The sequence below is a fragment of the Gymnoscopelus braueri genome (assembly GCF_963280865.1).
Source record: "Gymnoscopelus braueri genome assembly, chromosome: 9".
Classification (NCBI taxonomy): domain Eukaryota; kingdom Metazoa; phylum Chordata; class Actinopteri; order Myctophiformes; family Myctophidae; genus Gymnoscopelus; species Gymnoscopelus braueri.
This window is the reverse complement of record NC_137610.1, coordinates 50,588,424-50,610,657: the sequence shown is the minus strand read 5'-3', so window position 1 is coordinate 50,610,657 and position 22,234 is coordinate 50,588,424. Positions and strand designations below refer to the sequence as shown.

General features: G+C 41.5%; 1 protein-coding gene across 1 annotated transcript; it reads left to right on the top strand.

Annotated features, from left to right (window-relative positions):
- Positions 1-1,052: 1,052 nt before the first annotated feature.
- On the top strand, positions 1,053-21,792 carry LOC308091665 (vesicular glutamate transporter 2.2-like; the record flags this gene model as incomplete). Its single annotated transcript, XM_080437327.1, has 12 exons — positions 1,053-1,141; positions 3,052-3,334; positions 4,236-4,354; positions 6,872-6,986; positions 11,046-11,133; positions 12,619-12,705; positions 13,752-13,894; positions 13,995-14,144; positions 17,821-17,953; positions 18,052-18,162; positions 19,542-19,669; positions 21,399-21,792. The coding sequence occupies 12 exons, from the start codon at positions 1,053-1,055 to the stop codon at positions 21,759-21,761; spliced, it is 1,809 nt and encodes a 602-aa protein (XP_080293453.1). The 3' UTR covers positions 21,762-21,792.
- Between the last annotated feature and the right edge of the window lie 442 nt (positions 21,793-22,234).

Genomic DNA, 22,234 nt, shown 5'->3' with positions numbered 1-22,234 from the left:
AGAACAGTGTCGCTGTCCGTGGTTCTGAACTGAGCGGCGCTCATGCAGGTGGAGGTTAGTGTGTCGCTGTCCGTGGGTCTGAATCCACCGCCCGGCTGCTCTCTAACCCACCCAGATCCTCTCCTCCTCCTCCTCCTCTCTAACCCATCCAGATCCTCTCCTCCTCCTGCTGCTCTCTAACCCACCCAGATCCTCTCCTCCTGCTGCTCTCTAACCCACCCAGATCCTCTCCTCCTCCTGCTGCTCTCTAACCCACCCAGATCCTCTCCTCCTGCTGCTCTCTAACCCACCCAGATCCTCTCCTCCTCCTGCTGCTCTCTAACCCACCCAGATCCTCTCCTCCTGCTGCTCTCTAACCCACCCAGATCCTCTCCTCCGATAAGAAGGAGGGACCGACACCCCCCCCCCCCCGCCACCAGCAGCAGCAGCAGCAGGTCCCTTTACGGCTCTGCTGGGTGAAGCTATTTCGATCTCCCGCGGTATTTGGACGACATTAGTCGGCTGTGTGTGAGCCGGTGGCGGGAGACCATTAATACACACTTCTTGAATAATCGATAACTTTTCTTTTCTTTTCTTTTCTTTTTTTTGTGTGCGTGTTCTCCTGTTTACGTGACTGGATGTTATAAGATGGCTCCACTACTGCTGCGTGGATTAACATTGCGCAAGACAAAAGCGGACTTATTTGACTGCTGTTTAGGGAGCGAGAAAGAAGCCTCCCTGCGATCACACTGAACCAGATCCACCAGATCTCTGCTATCACACTGAACCCACTAGATCTCTGGATAATACTGAACCCACCAGATCTCTGGATCACGCTGAACCCACCAGATCTCTGAATCACACTGAACCAGATCTCTGAATCACTGCTCGATCTGAGGACGGATTCCTTTTTTCTTCTTCCTGCACGGAGAGAACAACAACGCACCTTCATTCTGGATTAAATACCCGAACAATAATGCTCCTTAACGTCGCTCCTCCATTTATGATCATATTATCCTAGAATTAGTATCATCATAATAATAATAATAATAATAATAATAATCATTTGAATGATGGATCCCGGAAAGGAGAAAGGAGCGTTTCCTCCGACCAAGGAGGGATTAAAGAATCTCGCAGGGAAGGCCCTGGGGAAGCTGCACAGGTAACATGATGATGACATTATGATGATAATAATTAATATGTTCTGTTGATGCTTATTGTAGAGATTTAATAATACGTTCATAATGAGAGGAATTATTAACAAACGAGTGATAGGCCTAGAGATACGATATATATAACACCTGTCTGGAGCTACGTGTTTATTCCATATAATTCCTCTGAAACCAATCATGGAAAATCACATTTCATCTTAAATGAATTACAGACAGAATGCTGGAGCGAGAGAGAGAGAGAGAGAGAGAGAGAGAGAGAGAATAAATGACATGCGGGTAGAAGAATATTTAAGGATGAGATATTTCCCAGGAGGATATGGTTCCTCCACCCGCAGCTGGGGGTGTTTTCTTTAATAATTAATGCTACAGAATGAGTCGTGACACGGGAGGGTCGGGGGGGATATGATATGATATCTGTTACGTTGTGGATAAAAATACATTTTATGATCGATATCTATGTTTGATATCAGATTTCTACTACACTGTTTACTACAGGCTTTGACTGGAGAATGGAGAATGCCATTGATAATAATTATAAAAATAACTGATCGTTATTATAGAACTAAACCCCCCAAAAAATGAAGAAAAACGTCAGTTTCATGATGTAGCAGCGTTTAATACTAATCATATTTATCCAGATTTCAATAGTTTTTTTTATTAGATTAGGTTGTTATTTTGAATGTATTATAACTGGAAGATCAAAGAAAAATACCCCGTTGCAAAAGGGGCTACAAATAATTACAAATTCATAATTCATCTGACACAAATAAATGAATGAAAGAAACGAACATTATTTCAAGAGACATTTTTGCGAGCTTGAAATTATAAATCTGTCTTTGTTGTCGGAGTTAAAATAGCGTTACGGTCTTCGATGTAAAAAATAGGCTGTAAAAAAACGAAAGAGGGAATAGATGGTGTTGGTTTGATGCTGGAGGCCTTTGGCTGAGGCCTGTGTTACTATGATCTATTTAACAACACATTCTCCAAACGGTTATGACTCAATTAATAAATAAAAACCAAGACAAAACATCACGAACAAGACCTTCTTTCTGAAAGACAATGAAAAAAAAAAACACCTACAGAAAAAAAAAACGTAACCAGCACAGAAATAAATGCTGCAATGCGGTTTGAAGGTCATTTAGTTTGCATTAGTCAGCGACTCTCTCCTCTTTACAGAAAGAAAACTATACAACGGAACGAAATATATATTATAACAGCTTTAAAATGAAATGATCCAGCATTCATGAATAGATAGACACACAGCGTGTCATTAAAATGATAAATCCATTGAGACCCACGTGTGTCTCTAGAAGTCTGTGTGAGATGAACATATTAGGACATTATCTGGACTTTTATCCTTTTTAGGTCTTTTTGGGGGGATTTATTTCAACGAAATGGTCGCTTCATGTCTCTGTGGGTTTCCCTGTCCAACCCCCCCCCTCCCCCCTCTATGATCTAAAAAAAAACACTTGGTTAGTTTAGCCTATAGACTTGCTTTGTATGGTGTTGTATGGTGTTAATTTAACACATAAGCCTAGAGGTTATATTATAGACTACACATGGGAACCAAATGGACCCAAATAGACCCAGCATGTGTGTTAATGTAACACCTATATACACAATGGAACCAAATTGACCATTAATTGCGGTCGGGTCCATTTGGTTTTTTTTTTTTTTTACACACTCTCTGTGTTAAATTAACACTGAGGATTTTACTAACCAGTGGTTCTCAAAGTGAGGTTCATGGACTCTCAGAGGTCCTTGATGGGGTTATAAATGGACCCTTACAGGTCTGTAACTCTGACAGTACACAATTTGGTTCCATTTGTATACTGTCAGAGTTAAGGGGGGGTCTTTGAAGTGTAAAAGGGTTAAACAAAGACTCTTTTCCTCTTTGCAGGCGGTTGGAGAAACGCCAGCCGACCGGTGGTGCGGGTGTGGAGGGAGGAGGAGAGGGGATCGAGTTGACCGAGGATGGCAGACCCCTGGCCGGCCAGGGGCAGAGGAAAGCCCCGCTGATCGACTGCTCGTGCTTCGGCCTCCCGCGCAGGTACATCATCGCGATGCTCAGCGGGATGGGCTTCTGCATCTCGTTTGGCATCAGGTGCAACCTGGGCGTGGCCATCGTCAGCATGGTCAACAACCACACCGTGCACGAGAACGGCAAGATCATCATCAAAGAGGTGAGATTACATGAAATCTAATGAAATCTAATGAAATCTAATGCAATCTAATGAAATACAATGAAATCATAGTCAATAACAGCACCACATCCACCAGAATGGCAAGATCATCATCAAAAGGGTGAAAATCAAATGAAAAATGAAATCAAATGAAAAATGAAATAACATTAAATAAAATTAAATCAAATCAAATCATTGTCAACAAAAATCCACCAAGAAAGATCATCGTCAAAGAGGTGAAATTCTAATCGATCAAATCAAATCAAATCAAATTAATAACAGCACCCCATGTGGTTCTCAAAGTGCGGTCCGGGGACCCCCAGGCGTCCTTGACGGGGGTTCCAGGGGGTCCCCAGCGAAATTGGTTATTTGGTTTAAGCGTTGTAACCCTATATATTTTATATACACATGGCTCTTTAAAAAAAAGCTGATCTACAAGCTCACAACGTGTTTTGCTTTTCAAAGGGGGAGTCCAGGGACCCCCAGGGTTCCTTGAGTTTGAGGGGGGGGGCAAAGTTTTCCTCATGAACAAGTATGACATTTATAAGGGTCCTATAAGACTCATTAGAAATGGGTGGGGGTCCATGGCCAAATGGAAGGAGGGGGGGGGACCGTGACATGAAAAGGCTTGAAACCACCAAATATGTAAATAGAAATAGAACAAGTTGTCATACAAACGTACCAACAGGACACCTTGCATCCATCGAATTTAAATGTATTATTCATATAAAAATTTCTACTGCATGGCCGTTTAAAAGGAGGACATTTTAAGTTTAAAATGTCGATACAATAACCCAAATCATGTTTTACTTAGCTATGGCCATTAATAGCTATAGAAGTTATAAATAAATATATACAACGTGAGTTAATGATGTGTCCTTTCTGTTTTCTGTTCTAAAAGAAAGCCCAGTTTAACTGGGACCCGGAGACAGTGGGGATGATTCATGGCTCCTTCTTCTGGGGTTACATCGTCACTCAGATCCCAGGAGGATATATTTCATCACGACTGGCAGCTAACAGGTGATTCAGCTTCTACCGCATCCAATTCTACATTTAGCTTCTACTGCATGCATTTCTACATTTAGCTTCTACTGCATGCATTTCTACATTTAGCTTCTACTGCATGCATTTCTACATTTAGCTTCTTCTGTCTCTGCATTTCTACATTTAGCATCTTCTGTCTCTGCATTTCTACATTTAGCTTCTACTGCATGCATTTCTACAGTTAGCTTCTACTGCATGCATTTCTACATTTAGCTTCTACTGCATGCATTTCTACATTTAGCTTCTTCTGTCTCTGCATTTCTACATTTAGCTTCAACTGCATGCATTTCTACATTTAGCATCTTCTGTCTCTGCATTTCTACATTTAGCTTCAACTGCATGCATTTCTACATTTAGCGTGTTCTGTCTCTGCATTTCTACATTTAGCTTCAACTGCATGCATTTCTACATTCAGCTTCTACTGAATGCATTTCTACATTTAGCTTCTACTGAATGCATTTCTAAATTTAGCTTCTACTGTATGCATTTCTAAATTTAGCTTCTGTCTCTCAATTTCTACATTTAGCTTCTACTGTATGCATTTCTACATTTAGCTTCTACTGTATGCATTTCTACATTTAGCTTCTACTGTATGCATTTCTAAATGTAGCTTCTTCTGTCTCTGCATTACTTACATTTAGCTTCTATTGTATACATTTCTACATTTAGCATCTACTGTCTCTGCATTTCTACATTTAGCTTCTACTGTATGCATTTCTACATTTAGTGGCTACTGTCTCTGCATTTCTACATTTAGCTTCTACTCTGCATTTTTACATTTAGCGTCTACTGTATACATTTCTACATTTAGTTTCTACTGCATGGATTTCTACATTTAGCTTCTACTGAATGCATTTCTACATTTAGCTTCTACTGTATGCATTTCTACATTTAGCTTCTACTGTATGCATTTCTACATTTAGCTTCTACTGTATGCATTTCTACATTTAGCATCTACTGTCTCTGCATTTCTACATTTAGCTTCTACTGTATGCATTTCTACATTTAGTGGCTACTGTCTCTGCATTTCTACATTTAGCTTCTACTGTCTCTGCATTTTTACATTTAGCGTCTACTGTATACATTTCTACATTTAGTTTCTACTGCATGGATTTCTACATTTAGCTTCTACTGAATGCATTTCTACATTTAGCTTCTACTGAATGCATTTCTACATTTAGCTTCTACTGAATGCATTTCTACATTTAGCTTCTACTGTATGCATTTACTAGAATAAAGCCTGTTTTTTTTACTGCATAGCACAACCGTGTTGCTTGCCAAAAAAGCTATTTCTTTGTCAAAAAAGCTTTTCTGGGAAAGGTTGTATAGGCTACTATAAATAGAGCTTAAACCAGAATGAATGCCAGGCTATAAGTGATATTTTTGGGGGTTGCCATAATAAGTGAGTTCTGTTTGTGAGTGTGTGAGTGGGACCTGTATGGTTTGAGAGGCTGGCTGACCCATATGATGTGATAGATGTGGAGGTTAGACTGAACTCCTCAGGGAGCCCGGGCCTCGTGTTAATGAGCTCCCCAGAGACATAGCATGTCTAATCCTTTAGATCCGGAGGCATGGCAACCACACCAATACCACACTATACCACACCAATACCACACCACAGCTATAGGCCTGTGTAGAACATGAACCATATGCTATGTACTAATATAATGTCATAGAACCCCCTTTAGCTTATTTTATTAACAGCTGACAACCAGTGGTCAGAGCAGAAAACAATATAGACTATAAATGCTGTTTGTCCAATAAGTCAATCTGAGCAACATAGACATGAATATATGAATCATAATGAACATATTATACCCTGGCCCTATGCCCTATATTTCTGGCATTCATTGTTTCATATAAAATAGTTTATTGCTACTAGTGTTGACTAGTGTATTATTGTATGTCTTTAAATGTCTTGATGAATTGAACACACAGGACCACAATGGATATCCTTTTAGCATCATTGCATATCGTACCACTGTACTATTTGCAAACTGTTAAAGGGATAGTTCACCCCCAAAATGACTTTTTTCCCTATGGATTAGTCACCCCATGGAGACTTGAATTCATGGATATGTTTTTGTTTTTGTCTCATTCCTAAGACAATAATGTGATGACCAGCAGCGGTTCCGGTAGAAGACGCAAAGAGTCTCCTTTGTGTCTCCTACCGGAACCGCTGCCTACCGGTCCGCTGGTCGTCAAATTATTGGCTTAGGAATGAGACAAAAACAAAAGAAATATCCATGAATTCAAGTCTCCATGGGGTGACTAATCCATAGGATTGGGTGAACTATCCCTTTAATAAAGTATTCAGTCAATCAATAGCTATATTTCAATTATACTTATAGTACATATGTTTTATGTTGGTGGTGGTGATGTTGATGACAACATTGTTGATGATAACGATGAGATTTATTATGTGAACATTGTTTGTTTTCTATAATAATAATAACATCACTGTATCTCTATATCTTTTGTGTCTGACTCCAGGGTGTTCGGAGCGGCCATCTTCCTCACCTCCATCTTCAACATGTTCATCCCGTCAGCAGCCAGGACGCACTATGGATGTGTCATCTTTGTCAGGATCCTACAAGGTCTCGTCGAGGTACAAAGAACGTCCATTTATATTCATTATACTCTGCCTGTCTCTCTCTCTCTCTCTCTCTCTCTCTCTCTCTCTCTCTCTCTCTCTCTCTCTCTCTCTCTCTCTCTCCCCCCTACAGAAATGGATTTCTGTAGGAGCCTAAATTCATTAATGAATTCATTAACCCATTAACATCTGATGTTCTAAATCCTAACAGTTTTCTGAAATGTTGCTATATCAGTGTTGCTCCAACGTTTTCATGTCAAGGACCCCCAAAATGATATGCATTTGGTCATCTGAAAATATTTTGTTCCAGGGACCCTCAGAAACAAAGATTTGAGTAAAACAATGTTTAGAAGAATATTATATATATACATTATACATGTGATCTAATGATGGAGTGATGGTCAAATCAACATTTAGCGGATAGTTTACATACATCCTATATATGCAGAATATTATGTCCATGGACTGATTGATTGATTGATTGATTGATTGATTGATTGATTGATTGATTGATTGATTGATTGATTGATTGATTGATTGATTGATTGATTGAATACTTTATCAGTCAGGAAATATAAACAGCTCTTTGGTACAGAGGACTGGTTTCCGTTGTGGTCCTATCGTGTACAGAGGATAACAAGGTGAAAGACACCTCATCCTTTCTGTGGGAAACTACATTTTTGGTCTCCAGTCCCGATAGATGATTTTTTCAGACCTGTTTTGAAAGAAACCTTGATTTACATCTTTTAACCCATTCAATCCGGGAACGCATCTGTGTCATTTTAGATTTGAGCTAAAACCATTATTTTATACTTTGGGCTATTCGAAAATAGCAGATCTACAAGCTCGTAGCTCGTATCTTTGCTTCTGCATGGGGGGGGGTCGCCGGAACAACATATTTTGATGGGAATCGGCAGCCAAATACATATCATTTTAGGTGTCCTTGACATGAAAACGTTTGAGAACCTCTGATATAACAACATATGTTTAAAAAAAAAAAAAAATGATAGGATTTAGAAGACATTTTGTAAAGATTTGCAAAAAAAAGCACTCTGTGCCGCGCTATGAGCTTGTAGATCTGCTATTTTTGAATAGCCAAAGAAATCTAAAAAATGACACTGATGCGTTCCCGGATTGAATGGCTTAATGGACATTGTATTTTGGAGACACATATCATTCATTATTATTTTCGGTACAGGATTCTTGTAAAGAACCACTTATAGGAGAAATAGGAGCATACATATATTTGATGATATTTGAAGCCCTGAACAGAAGGGGCTCAAATCCACATGGTTTGGTTCTCTAAAGCCTGTTGGATAAACAGCTCCAACATATAATAATAGAAGGAAAAGCACTTGATGATCCTCTGCTCAATGAGAACAGGACAATATGGGCTTCCATTCAGACGGAGGCCATTAACAGACTGAAGGTCAGCCTCCATTGTTCGTTCTGTTTAAACTGAACGCTGTGCCGTTTCAATAGAGAAGCTCATGGCCATGGAGAGACGCGTGTGTGTGTCTGTCTGTCTGTCTGTCTGTCTGTCTGTCTGTCTGTCTGTCTGTCTGTCTGACTGTGTCACACACTGTGTGCGTGCGTGCATGTCTGCTGCCCACTTACTTATTATTACAACAAAATAGTCGCTCTGTCAGGTAGAAACCTTGTATGTCCAAAACCAGTCAATCTTTCAGGAAATGGGGAAAAAAAGACTTGTTAGTATTTAGTCACAAGCTCCTTCTTGTTAAGGCTTTTCTCTGGTTAAAATATTGACAAAATCCACAGACACACTGACTTAACCACTTTCACTTTCAAAATTGTCAGAATTAGCAAAAAGAAGTAATCATTATAGGCATTCATTAATTTATTAGAATCATCTTTATTGTCACATAACAGGTTCACATGTAGAACGGTGGGTGAAACAAGCTCCATCACTTTGGATTGGTTCCAGAGGAGAGAAAGAAGAGAGAGAGAGAGAGAGGGTGGGGGGGGCAACCTATCTACATATATTACACATAGCATATCCATCCAGAAACATTTATGTAGGCTAAATGAGATTTCGAAATAAGGTGCATGAGCGAAGCAGCTGGTGTCTGTTTCTAGACGTTAGAGCAAGAACAGTATCAGTAGCGTACATGCAGTGGTGGAAAGTAACTAAGTACATTAAGTACAATGTTGAGGTTTTTGTACTTTACTTGAGTATTTCCAATTTCCAATACTTTAACTTCTACTCCATTACATCTCAGAGGCAAATATTTAAAAAAAAAACTTTTACTCCACTACAGACTGAAAACTTTAGTTGCTAGTTACTTTGTAGATTTAGATTATTATTACAAAACATACCCACTTCAGCCCTATATACATTTCGACCATTTGAAAATAGCCGATCTACAAGCTCACAATGCGTTGTAGATCGGCTATTTTCAAAATATTTTTATACAATTGAGAAATTGAATTCTGCATAATGAGTAATTTTACTTTTGGTACTTGAAGTACATTTTGATGCCAATACTTTTATACTTTTACTCAAGTAGGGTACATTCTGAATTCCGGACTTTCACTTGGAACTGAGTGTTTCTACATTGCAGTATTGATACTTTTACTTAAGTAAAAACATTGAGTATTTTTTCCATCACTGCCTACATGTACATGAACATTAAGGTGCAGAGTATTGACACGTCACACGTGTCGAGTTCAACCATATAGTCCTCAAATGGTTGCTTTTACTTTATGAAAAACACATACGTTGAAACCTGGAGATACAAGCTTTCTGCCCGATAGCGACGACGAAATCCCACATTAGCATTTCAGGGTGTCTCTGCCCCTCCCCTCCCCGCAGCACACGAGGACCGCAGCTATTAGTGTCTATCAATAGTTGATTGTGTGCCACTTAGAGACTAATGAAGATTTAATGGAGGCGATTGGTGGGTTTTGGTGAAGTGGAGAGTCAGCTGGAATCCTCACTGACTCACCTCTCTGACACATTAGTGAGGATCTGAAAGGTCAGCTCTCTCTAACGCTCTCTAACGCACCGCACCGCGCTCTGTCTCTCTAACGCACCGCACCGCGCTCCGTCTACAAATGAGATTTGTCCTGCATATGTGTGTACACACACACATATGCACGACAAATCTCATTTGGAGGCCACACACACATGCACGCACACACACGCACACACACATACACACACGCACGCACGCACGCACGCACGCACGCACGCACGCACGCACGCACGCACGCACACACACACACACACACACACACACACACACACACATGCACAGGTGTGTGTGTGTGTGTGTCATAATGACGATGCGCTGTACAGTGGTGTAAAGTAACTATGTGGCAGTGGCTCAGGGGTAGAGTGACCGGTTCCCAGTTCGATCCCGGGCTCCCCCAGAGTTAGTGTCGAAGTGTCCTTGGGCAAGACACTGAACCCCTAATTGCCTCCAATAGACCATATTCACTCGGCGGCCACGTCGATGAAGTGCCACGGCAACGGGGTGGCACTTTCAATGTTAAATTCCAAAATGGCCGCCGTGTGAATATGGTCTATGAGTCGGTCGGCGCTAGCTTGCCACCATTGGTGTGTGAATGTGGGAAAAGTGAACATTTACTCAAGTACAGTACTTAAGTACCCTTTTGAGGATTTCTTTTTTTTTACTTCACTGGAGTATTTCCCATTTTCAATACTTTTACTTCTACTCCACTACATCTCAGAGGAAAATAGTGTACTTTTACTCCACTACAATTATTTGTATACTTTAGTTACTTTGTAGATTTTGATTATTATTACAACACATACATTAACCACTTCAGCCCTATATGCATTTCGGCCATTTGAAAATAGCAGTTCTACAAGCTCAACAGCTACAATGGTTGAGCTGGTTTCAACCTGCAGCTAAAGATACAAAGCTGTAATATGCAGTGAATCTTTTGTCCAGTGTGTGAACGCAGCATCAGTCTCTCTCTCTAAGAGTGTGTGCTAAATGCCATCACTGATATACTGTAATGTAATGTGAATGCCTACATTGTAAAGTGTATAATGTAATGTACTGTAATGCTTCATGTCACCACCAGGGCGTGACCTACCCTGCCTGCCATGGGATCTGGAGTAAGTGGGCCCCGCCTCTAGAGAGGAGTCGCCTGGCAACCATCTCCTTCTGTGGTAAATACATAAACAACACTAAACACTCTTCCTAGTGTTGTGTTACACCACGACAAACATGGGGTTTGCAATTAACCACTTAAACCTAAATGAGTTACACTTAGTTTTGGGACCGCAGATCAGATGGCACACAGAGAGATCCCATAGCCGGGACGAACAAGACGCTAGTAAACATCTTAGATGTAATACTTATAATCAGCTTCAGTACATTTTCAGATACCACTGAGGAGAGAAACACAGGAGAACAGAAACATAACTGTATGACAGTCCCTCTGCCCATATTATTGGTTATGTCACTGTACCACGCTGAAAGCTGCTGTGGGTTGTTGCCAACTAGCCATGGTTCACATGAGGCTCGTCTGTCACAAGCGTCATGGTGCAACTTGTTCCTGGTTTTGGACATTTCTCCATTTACAACCCGTACATAAAAGTTCAGATTTCAAATATAAAGTGCTGGCCCCACTGCCACGGATGTAACAAGTTAAAACGTCCAGGTCTAAGTACCCATATCTTCCGTATTGTTCAATGAAAAGCATTTTAATCCGATCGGTGGCCATTTTCTCAAAATGTCCTTCATATGCTTTCAACTACGCGACCCTATCGGTTGTATTGCACTCTGATATATTATAACTCTATTAGAGAATTAGTCGACAAAGAACAACCCGCTGAGGAGACAAATGGATGAAGATATTTAGGCATGGTGGAAGTGGTTAAAGAATATCTGGGTACAGGATTCTAGCGTTCCAACTTCCAGACATCCTGTGTGAAGAGGCACTCAACCCACCCTCTATAGAGCATCGCAGTTCCCGCCCCTTCCGGGTTCCACCGCAAAAAACTCAATGCATTTTTCCCATTGACATTTCCAAAAATATTTATATCAATTAATTTAAGCCTAGAATCAAGCCATCCAGGGTCCTGGTGAATCATGACCATAAAACGTTTGATTCTGTGATTATTTTTTTTTGAAAACGGCAAAACAAAGGGTATTTATTAAATATAGTCTATCATATAATTAAATATAAAATAAAATAAAATCCCAGAAAAAAACGTTTTATGGTCATGATTCACCAGGACCCTGGATGGCTTGATTCTAGGCTTAAATTAATTGATATAAATATTTTTGGAAATGTCAATGGGAAAAATGCATTGAGTTTTTCCTTCCGGCACCAGGAAAAACCAGGAAGTGGGCGGGAACTGCGATGCTCTTTACTTGATAAAAAACAGACCTGTAAAGAGCGCATTTGGTCCGCTCTTATTTCACTCTATACAAATCGATTTGCCAAATATTGCAGATCTACAGCTCGAGCTTGTAGATCTGCAATTTTTTCGCGAACGTTCCCCTCAGAGAAAGGGATGCTGAAGTGGTTAAACAAAAGTGCCATTTTAAGTTGTATGCGTATTTTATTTATTTGCCACGATAATGGTGACGTGTTCCTTTCCCATCGTCACGTCCCTAGAGTTGACATAAGGTCCTGTGTTTTGTAGGTTCCTACGCCGGAGCGGTGATCGCCATGCCTCTGGCTGGGATCCTGGTCCAGTACAGCGGCTGGCCCTGCGTCTTCTACCTGTATGGTGAGTACGGCTTCATTTATACTCCTTCATAAGTGTTGATTTTGATAGCAAATCTTGATTTAGTTTTAGTCATATTTTAGTCATCTGAAATGCTTTAGTTTTTGTCTAGTTTTAGTCGACTAAATATCATAAGATTATAGTTGACTAAATCTACAGTTGATTTAGTCGACTAAAATGTATTTTGGCGGTACCTTGATGGCGTCGTAATGGCTGATTTTACACTTGGTTGCATGCTGAAAATAGACGATCTACAAGCTCACAACGCGTCGCAGCGCGACGCGTTGTGAGCTTGTAGATCGTCTATTTTCAGAGTGCAACACCCGAGCGCAACCAAACATAAAATGACCTGTCTTTTAGTTCTACTGGATCTCTCCTCCATTAGTCTTAGTTCTACTGGATCTCTTCTCCACTAGTCCCTCCTTAACATTTTAGTCTAGTTTTTATTTGTTTGACGAAATATTTAATATATTTAGTCATCATAGCTTAGTTTTTATTTAGTTTTCGTCGGTGAAAAAAGGTAGTCGACGAGCATTTTTCATCATAGTTTTAGTCGACAAAATCAACACTGCGTCATACAACGCTGTCGCTTACTGACAAGATCAGCCAGAGAATGTAAATGTATAAATCCATCTTACTGAACATGAGGAGGACAAATAGACCTCTTATTATACCAGGACACACTGACATCACGCAGGCTTGCGCGCACTGGTATGTTGCATAAGAACCCGACCGCTCATACGGCGCAATTAGCAAAAATCGTCACGTAAAAATGCATTCCATCAAACATTGTCCCAGTACGGAGGAAGAAAGTGTACCGTCGCCTCTTATAATATACACTATATTCCTTGGTTTCTTTTGTGTGTGAGCTGTTCCCAAACCAGTAGTCCTATGAACCCCCCTCCCCCCGTTCGCTGTGATTGGCTGAGGACCGCTTGTCTTCGTGTGAGGCCATCAGCTGGTTTTCGAGTGTTCGCCCATCATGTCATGCCCAGAATAGAGACTCTAGGGTTTTAATGACCTCGTCCTTGGTGGCATACCGTACGCAGGAAGCTTCGGGGTGGTCTGGTACATGTTCTGGATCCTGGTGTCCTACGAGAGCCCGGCGGAGCATCCCACCATCACCGACGAAGAGCGGCAGTACATCGAGCAAAGCATCGGGGAGACGGCCGCGCTGATGAGCGCCATGGAGGTGAGCGCTCACACTTCCTTATCAGGTTTATACTTCCTGTCCTGCTGTGTGAAGAGCCTTGTTGTTTTGACCGTTTGTTTGTGTTGGGTTTGTCCGGCAGAAATTCGGAACCCCCTGGAGAAAGTTCTTCACCTCCATGCCCGTCTATGCAATCATCGTGGCCAACTTCTGCCGGAGTTGGACCTTCTACCTGCTGCTCATCAGCCAGCCGGCCTACTTCGAAGAGGTGTTCGGCTTTGAGATCAGCAAGGTAAGAACAGTCACTGATAAAAAACAATCAGCTACTGTAGGTATAAACACATCCGTCTCAGTGTCTGCTAGAGACATTCCTTCTCCCAGTGCCTCGGTCGGGATTCATTCTCTTGTCGATCGTCAGTGTCTGGATCCATCCACGCAAAATACATTCCTGTATGATCTCTGACCCAGAGAAAAGAGTGTGAAGAATGAATCATGTTGCTTTGACACCTTTAATAATACCTTTAACACCTTTAATAATACCTTTAACACATTTAATAATACCTTTAACACCTTTAATAATACCTTTAATACATTTAATAATACTTTTAATACCTTTAATAATGCCTTTAATAAAGGCACAGGGTGTTGGGCTTTGACATCAGCAGCACGGTAAAAACAATCTGTAATAAAAACCATCAGCGAGGTAAAAACAGACCCATCACAGGACCCCCAGTTGGACATGCATTAGGCCATGGTTGGACCCCCACTTCATACCATCTTTTAAATCTCTGAGACCCCAGTCTACACTGTAAAATCCACTGTGTTTATTTAACTCTCAAATGGAACCAAATTCCATTTGGTTCCATTTGTACACTTCTTGTTTTAGTTTAGTTTGTTTGTTTCCAATAATTATGTTAATAAAAACAGATTATTTGTTTCCGCTTTCGAAATAATAAAGAAAAACACTTAAAATATATCAGATTAAAATATATCAGATTAAAATATAGCAAATACTGACCTGGACCGCTGGCGTAGCGGTCCAGGCACCTAGGCTCAGTTTAGCCTGACAAAGTGTCGTGGGTTCGAATCCCGATCCCGACGGTCTTTGCTGCGTGTCACTCCCCATCTCTCTCCCCATTTCCTGTCAGCCTACTCTCCTGTCAATCAAGGCATAAATGCCCAAAAATAAATCTTTTAAAAAAAAATATATATATACATAGCAAAAACTGAATATCAGATTAAAATATAGCGAAACAAGAGAAAAAATAGATACATTCATCTAAACAACCCTTTCGGGTCTGTAACGTCTAATAATAATAAAGTAACAATAGCTTGAATATATATATAGCGCCTTTCATGAACCCAAGGACGCTTTAAATCGAAAACAATGAACAACAAACAAACAACCAACAAAACAACAAACTATATTTGCCAGACGACCAAAAAAGTTTTCCAAGAAGCACTGCTTAACCCCCAAATGGACATGCAGACTTAAATCTGCATGTGATGAAAATGAAAATAAATCCAAGGCTCTCCGTCTTTGATGAACAAACATAGATTTATTTTGAGCAAGGCAACAATGTATGACCAACGCGTATCGACCTAGAAGGTCTTCATCAGGGTCCAACGTTTCAGCCAATCAGTCACACTTAAACACAGCCATGGGTGATGTTCCAATCATGTTCATCATGTTACAACTATTGGCCACAAGCCTGAGAGAACAGGGGGGCATTGTGAGCTTGCAGATCGGCTATTTTCAAATGGCCGAAATGTATATAGGGCTGAAGTGGTTAATGTATTAGTTTTTATAATAATAATTAAAATCTACAAAGTAACTAGTAACTAAAGTTTTCAAATAATTGTAGTGGAGTAAAAGTAGAATATTTGCCTCTGAGATGTGGAGTAGAAGTAAAAGTACTGAAAATTGGAAATAATCCAGTAAAGAAAAAAATACCTCAAAATTGTACTTAAAGGAGAATTTTGGAATAAGGTTTTCTTACCTTTTCTATGATGTTATGATATCTTAGGATGAATGGTACAGTAGAACATTTTCATAACTCCATCCCAGGTCCGCCACAGCTTAAAACGTGCGCGGATAGGCCTTGCGTTAGATCGCGTATTTTAATAGCTTTTTTTTTGTTGTTTTTTTGGACTTCCCGCTAGACGAGATTGAAATCTCGAGATTTCAATCTCGTCTAGCGAGACTTATTTATTTATTTTTATTTTTTTGGTTGGATGGAGTTATGAAAATGTTCTACTGTACTTGAGTAAATGTACTTAGTTACTTTACACCACTGGTGAGAAAGAGGAGGAATAGATGTGGGCAGATGTCTGGTAACGGTGTTGAGAAGCATTGTGCCAGACATTCCTTCATTTCCTTGTGGATCGTCAGTGTCTGGTGTCCCATCCTGTATGATGACCTCTGACCCAGAGAGAGAAGGGTGTTAGGAATGAATCACGTTGCTCTGACACCTTTAATTCAGGCTCAGGGTGCTCAGGGTGCGGTTCTGACAGCTGGTGATTGCTGCTGCCGCTGCTTTGAGATATATGTCAGCCGTAATGTTACAGTCAGAGAGGCTCCATCACACGCACACACACACGCACACGCACACGCACACACACACACACACACACACACACACACACACACACACACACACACACACACACACACACACACACACACACACACACACACAGATTTGAGAATGGCTTCTTACACAGTTATCACGTTCTGGATGGTTTTATCTGTCACATCACAGGTTTACAGGTGTAAAGCCGTGGGTGGAATTGTTTTCTTTTTTTGGTGTGTTTGCTCCATCGTTTTGTAGCATCATGTGTGAAGAGAGAGAGGACAGAGAGGTAGAGCGACAGCAAAGGGAAAGAGATAGAAAACCCTTAAATAGTCTCTCTCTCTCTCTCTCTCTCTCTCTCTCTCTCTCTCTCTCTCTCTCTCTCTCTGAGATGCTCCTTGCCATCATTTGGTCAGTTCAGAGTAATGGCCCTTAACACGTTTAACTGTGATTGCACCAGTTTTAATGTATTTATTATGTTTTAGTCGATATGTTTTATTCACTGTTTAAGTTATTTTATTTTGTAATTGTACTCACATTGACAATCTTTGTCAATCTGTAATGGATTTGGACTGTGTTTATTATTGTAACCTCGAATACATTGAAAATTAGGGCTTGCCCCTCAAACTGTACTCACACTATAGCACTATAATCTAAGTCTGTTCAGTAACAGGGGTCTCCATGTCTCTCCACCTCTTTAACTCTTTCACTGCCAGACCTATTTCTGGCTGTGTTTGCCCAGGGCCAGGATTTTGCGATTTTCTTACTTTTCAAGTAGTCACAGAATATTTATCTCCAGTATAATTGATCCCCCGATGGTTGCTAATCCCTGAGGGTTTTCAGGTGTGGTTTAACAAATGTCAACGAGGTCATGTGTTGTTTGATGTTTGAAGAGAGCATGTCTCACTCAAAAATACATGGTAAAACACAGGAAGAATTTGATTTTTTCCTCCGTTCATTTTTTAACATTGAAGTGAATGGAGCAGCAATTTTTTGGATAGCGTTATCTCCTTGTTCCTTTGAGAGGAATAAAATATATACAGCCTATATATATTTTTTTCCCCCCCCGTCATTTTCGTCATTGGCAGTGTGGGCCATTGCAAAAAATGCAAAAAAAAAGAAGGAGTTAATAAACAGAAAATACATTTTCAGATGGGTTGCACATTTGCAACCAATCCGGAGAGAGTAGGCCTACCCATTTATCAGCTTCAATTTGATAGTGTTCTAGTTCCAATGTTGTTCTGCTCATTTCTTTGTGTCATCACTTCCAATTTCACTTGTTAATCACGTGTCCTGTGTTGAGTGCTTTCTCCTGATTGGATAAAATTGGTATCCTGACCTGAAAATGCATTTTCTGTTTATTAAACAGCTGGCATGTGTTGGGTGTGTTCTCAGGTTGGCATGGTGTCGGCTCTTCCTCACCTGGTGATGACCATCATCGTGCCGTTGGGCGGCCAGCTGGCCGACTACCTCCGCCAGCACAACATCATGTCCACCACCAACGTCCGCAAGATCATGAACTGCGGAGGTGAGAGGTCACCGTGACTCCACCAGGCTACTGGTTGCACGTAAACTAAACGGCAGATCCGTTACTTAATCATTATGTGTTGTTGTTCTTGTTGTTAGGGTTTGGAATGGAGGCGACTTTCCTGCTGGTGGTTGGATACTCGCACAGTAAAGGCGTGGCCATCTCCTTCCTGGTTCTGGCGGTGGGTTTCAGTGGCTTCGCCATATCAGGTAGGTCTTCCAGAGAGTTACTCCCAGGCCTGGGGGAACAAACAGGTGGACTCCCTCCTTCCCAGTCCCCTAACACAACCAGTCAACACCAGTTTAAATGTCCAAAATACAGTGGTTTATTAACCAACCCACTGAGCATTTTTCCGGCTATTAGACGTCTAAAATACGTTCAAGGGCTAGGCTAAAACGGGGTTATAATTGGTCTAACAGTGAAAGTTTTTTAGTGGTCTAGGCTTAGCCTAGACTTTGATTTGCTGTTTTTTAAGCGTCTATTTATAGACCGTCTATATTATAGCCGTTGAAATGACGTCTATGATATAGACGTCTATATACAGACGCTTAAAAAACAGCTAATCAACGTAGCCTAGACCGCTAAAAACATTCACTGTTAGACCAATTATAACCCGGTTTTAGACGGAGGTCTAATAGCCGACTATGGCTCAGTGGGAAAGTTTAAAACATGGGTAAACTACCTCAGGGTGGGCCCCTGCACATAAAATCATACTCGAAACTAAATCCTATGCTTACCTGGACCAAAGAGAAATACACAGTTCTTACCTAACTTGACACATAAACAAATGGATAACGTAACAAAAGAAAGGCCACCCACCCCTACAATACCAAAGGCTGTAAACTAACCCACGTTAAAACACACGGACACATCTAAAACCACAGGCAAACACAGAGGACTGGTGTTGTGTTGAGGCTGGCTAGGAGGAAGACATCTGTGGAACCGGAGACATCCGTCTTTGTAGTCTACAGGAGCCAATCACCAGCTAGTTCCACCTGGTAGTTAGCCAATCACACTCAGCCACCACTCATTCACAAACACACCAATGAGGGGGAAAACACACAGGGAAACACCACACAGGAAAATACATAACACAGAGGCATACGGGAACGCTCGCCCCAAAACACGCTCGCTCCGGGGCAAATCCGGCGACCTCGGAACGGTCGTCACCAGGTATTCCTAAACGTAATCTCATTAAAGATATGACTAAACCTAAGTTTATTCCTAAACGTAATATCATTAAAGCTATGCCTAAACCTAACGTTATTCCTAAACGTGACCTCATTAAAGCTATGTCTAAACCTAACCTTATTCCTAAACGTAATCTCATTAAAGCTATGCCTAAACCTAAAGGTATTCCTAAACGTATCCTCAGTAAAACAAATACAATAACACAAGAACCGCTGGGGGCCGAACAGTCCGCGGAAGAATTGGATGCGAGTACGTTTTGGGGCGAGCGTTCCGCTTACCTTCCAGGTTCTGCAGATTCTCTGTCTCTGCTTCAAAGAAATGGTTCTGTGTGTTGATACATGTACAGATCCACAAAATATACCCAATAATTCTAAATATCAAAAATGTGTTTTTGTAGGATTCAACGTCAATCACCTGGACATCGCTCCGCGCTACGCCAGCATCCTCATGGGAATCTCCAACGGCGTGGGAACTCTGTCGGGGATGGTCTGTCCTCTTATCGTTGGAGCCATGACAAAGAACAAGGCAAGTCTTCTTTACTCACGTATTGATATGATCAGGCTGTCATGATGTCAATGAATCATGAGTGTAATGTATGACATCATCATGAAATGGGAAAACCAATATTCATGGTAATGAAGAGAAAAGTGAACCGCTTACATGTGTGAATAATAATGCAGGATATACCGTAATTAGCCTGGCATGGCCAGACTATTATCACTGTGTAGATATTAGTCTCTAGTCTCTTAATCTCTGTGTGGAACCTGCATTTACGAGGGGCAAATAAATAAAAAAAAGCCTCTGGTGATAAACCCGCCCCATATTTGCATACTGTGCCCTGATTGGTCCCTCACTACTTCGGAGGCAGTGAAATCCAATCACAACTGAGCGGGGCCAGACCAAATCTGCCAAGGGCAATTAATTTTTTTGTAATGGCAGATTGGTCTGGTTTCCAAGCTAGGATATAATGACCACTAAATAATCAAATGAAATATAATGATTACTTCTTACTAAATAATGAAAATGCTTAAACATGAATTCACTCAGCCTCCACAGACTCCATATTAACACATCGGGTGCCAAACACGGTCTGAACCGTGTTTGCGCAGAGTAGCGGTCCGGTGCCGAACACGGTCCAGACCGTGAAATATGTCTTTTTGTTTTTTTTCGTTTTTCTCCACACGGGCGGGGCTAGAGCAGCTCTGGGAGTACCAAATGTGATCTTGAGAAGGATAGGCCAGATAGATCACCGGAAAAACAAAAACATGGCTCCCATCCACTTCCTGTCTATTTCCTTCTTTAAAACACCTATATCTCCGAATCTGTTTCCGGTGGGGAAAACCGGTCATGCGCGATGCGCGATCCCCCCCCATTGTAACTCGCGAGTGAAATGTTATCGTTCCAGGCTGTAGCCAGGGTCATCGCGCAACATGAATGGATGTTTTTTTTTACATGGATTTGCTCCTCGTGGAGTCTAGAGCTTTAAACAGCAAAGCGCAGTCAATGGGGAGAATGCTGGCACCCAACGTAAGTTGTTATGAAAAAATGCTGGCACCTGATGTGTTAAACACTGGAACCCCAGCCTCCCTATTCTGGGGGGAATGTTCGACAAAAATCGCCGATCTACAAGCTCACGATGCGCCGCAACGCTTGTAGATATGCTATTTTTGGCAAAGACATTTGGTGTAGATGGAAAAAAGTACACTAAGACTAGAAGTGGTTAATATGAGAGATAGATAGATAGATAGATAGATAGATAATTTACTTTATTTATAATTATATAAATATATTTAAAGGTTTCATGACATGCTGGTTTACCAAACATTAAAAGTCTTTATCATGGTTCTTCAAACGTGCATAAAAGGTTTTAACTGAAAAATCCACTCCAGTGAGCCATGGCAGGGTTTTTTTCTCTCTGTGTTTTGAGGCCTTTTGAGCTGCAATGCGGGTGTCGCTGTTGAGGAATTCTGCCTGTCAATCTTGCCCCAAAGGAGAAGGGGAGGGGCGGGGAGGAGAGGGGGCGGGATTAATGGACTGTGATATCAAAGTCCACGGGCCAATCACAGCACTTTTCTGAGCCTAATTATTCAGAAAACCCCAGACCACAGAAAATCCACTGAATGTTCAAAGTTTGTTTTGGGTGTTATTGAGGTCAGAAAACCTAAAAAAAAAAACAATGTCATGATGTCATGAAACCTTTAAATATCTGTCTGGCTGCTCTTCTCAACACCCCCACTACCTTTTACTTCCTCAGACCCGAGAGGAGTGGCAGTACGTCTTCCTCATCGCCGCCTTGGTGCATTACGGCGGCGTGATCTTCTACGGGATCTTCGCGTCGGGCGAGAAGCAGCCGTGGGCCGACCCCGAGGAGACCAGCGACGAGAAGTGCGGCTTCATCGACGAGGACGAGCTGGCGGAGGAGACGGGCGACATCACGCAGCAGGGCGGCGGCTACGGCACCATGATGACGGCCGGCCCGGCGGGCGGCGGCAAAGCGTCGTACGGCGCCACGGCCCAGCTGAACGGAGGCTGGGTCCAGGACTGGGACAAAACAGAGGAGTATGTCCAGGAGGGGGCAGCGCCGAGCCAGAGCTACGGCCAGGGCGGTTACTCCTAGAAAAAAAACACACAACCTTCCTACTTATACAGCTATATGGTGAGTTATGGCTCACTAAAAACAACAGCTATATGGTGAGTTATGGCTCACTAAAAACAACACAACGACAACAAAGACTTTCCCATGAGGGATCGGCACAAATACAAAGCATTAAAAACAGATATTTAAATTCATTCTGTGTATTCAACTTAGAAAAAAAAAAAGCTGCACTATGTAACTTTCCTCTTCTAACCTATAGCCTCGTTCCCAGCCTTTACTCATCTGTGAAGAGAAAAGCCTGCTGGTCACGACCTAATGCAGAGAGTGTCTATAGGGGGCGGGACCTAATGCAGAGAGTGTCTATAGGGGGGCGGGACTTCCGTTGTACGTATTTCCCCCCGGACACAATCTTTTTCGACCAAATCTCGTTTCATTCACGGAGAATGTAAACTGATTTGTAAAGCGTCAACGCCATTTCCTTGGGCGGTAGCCTA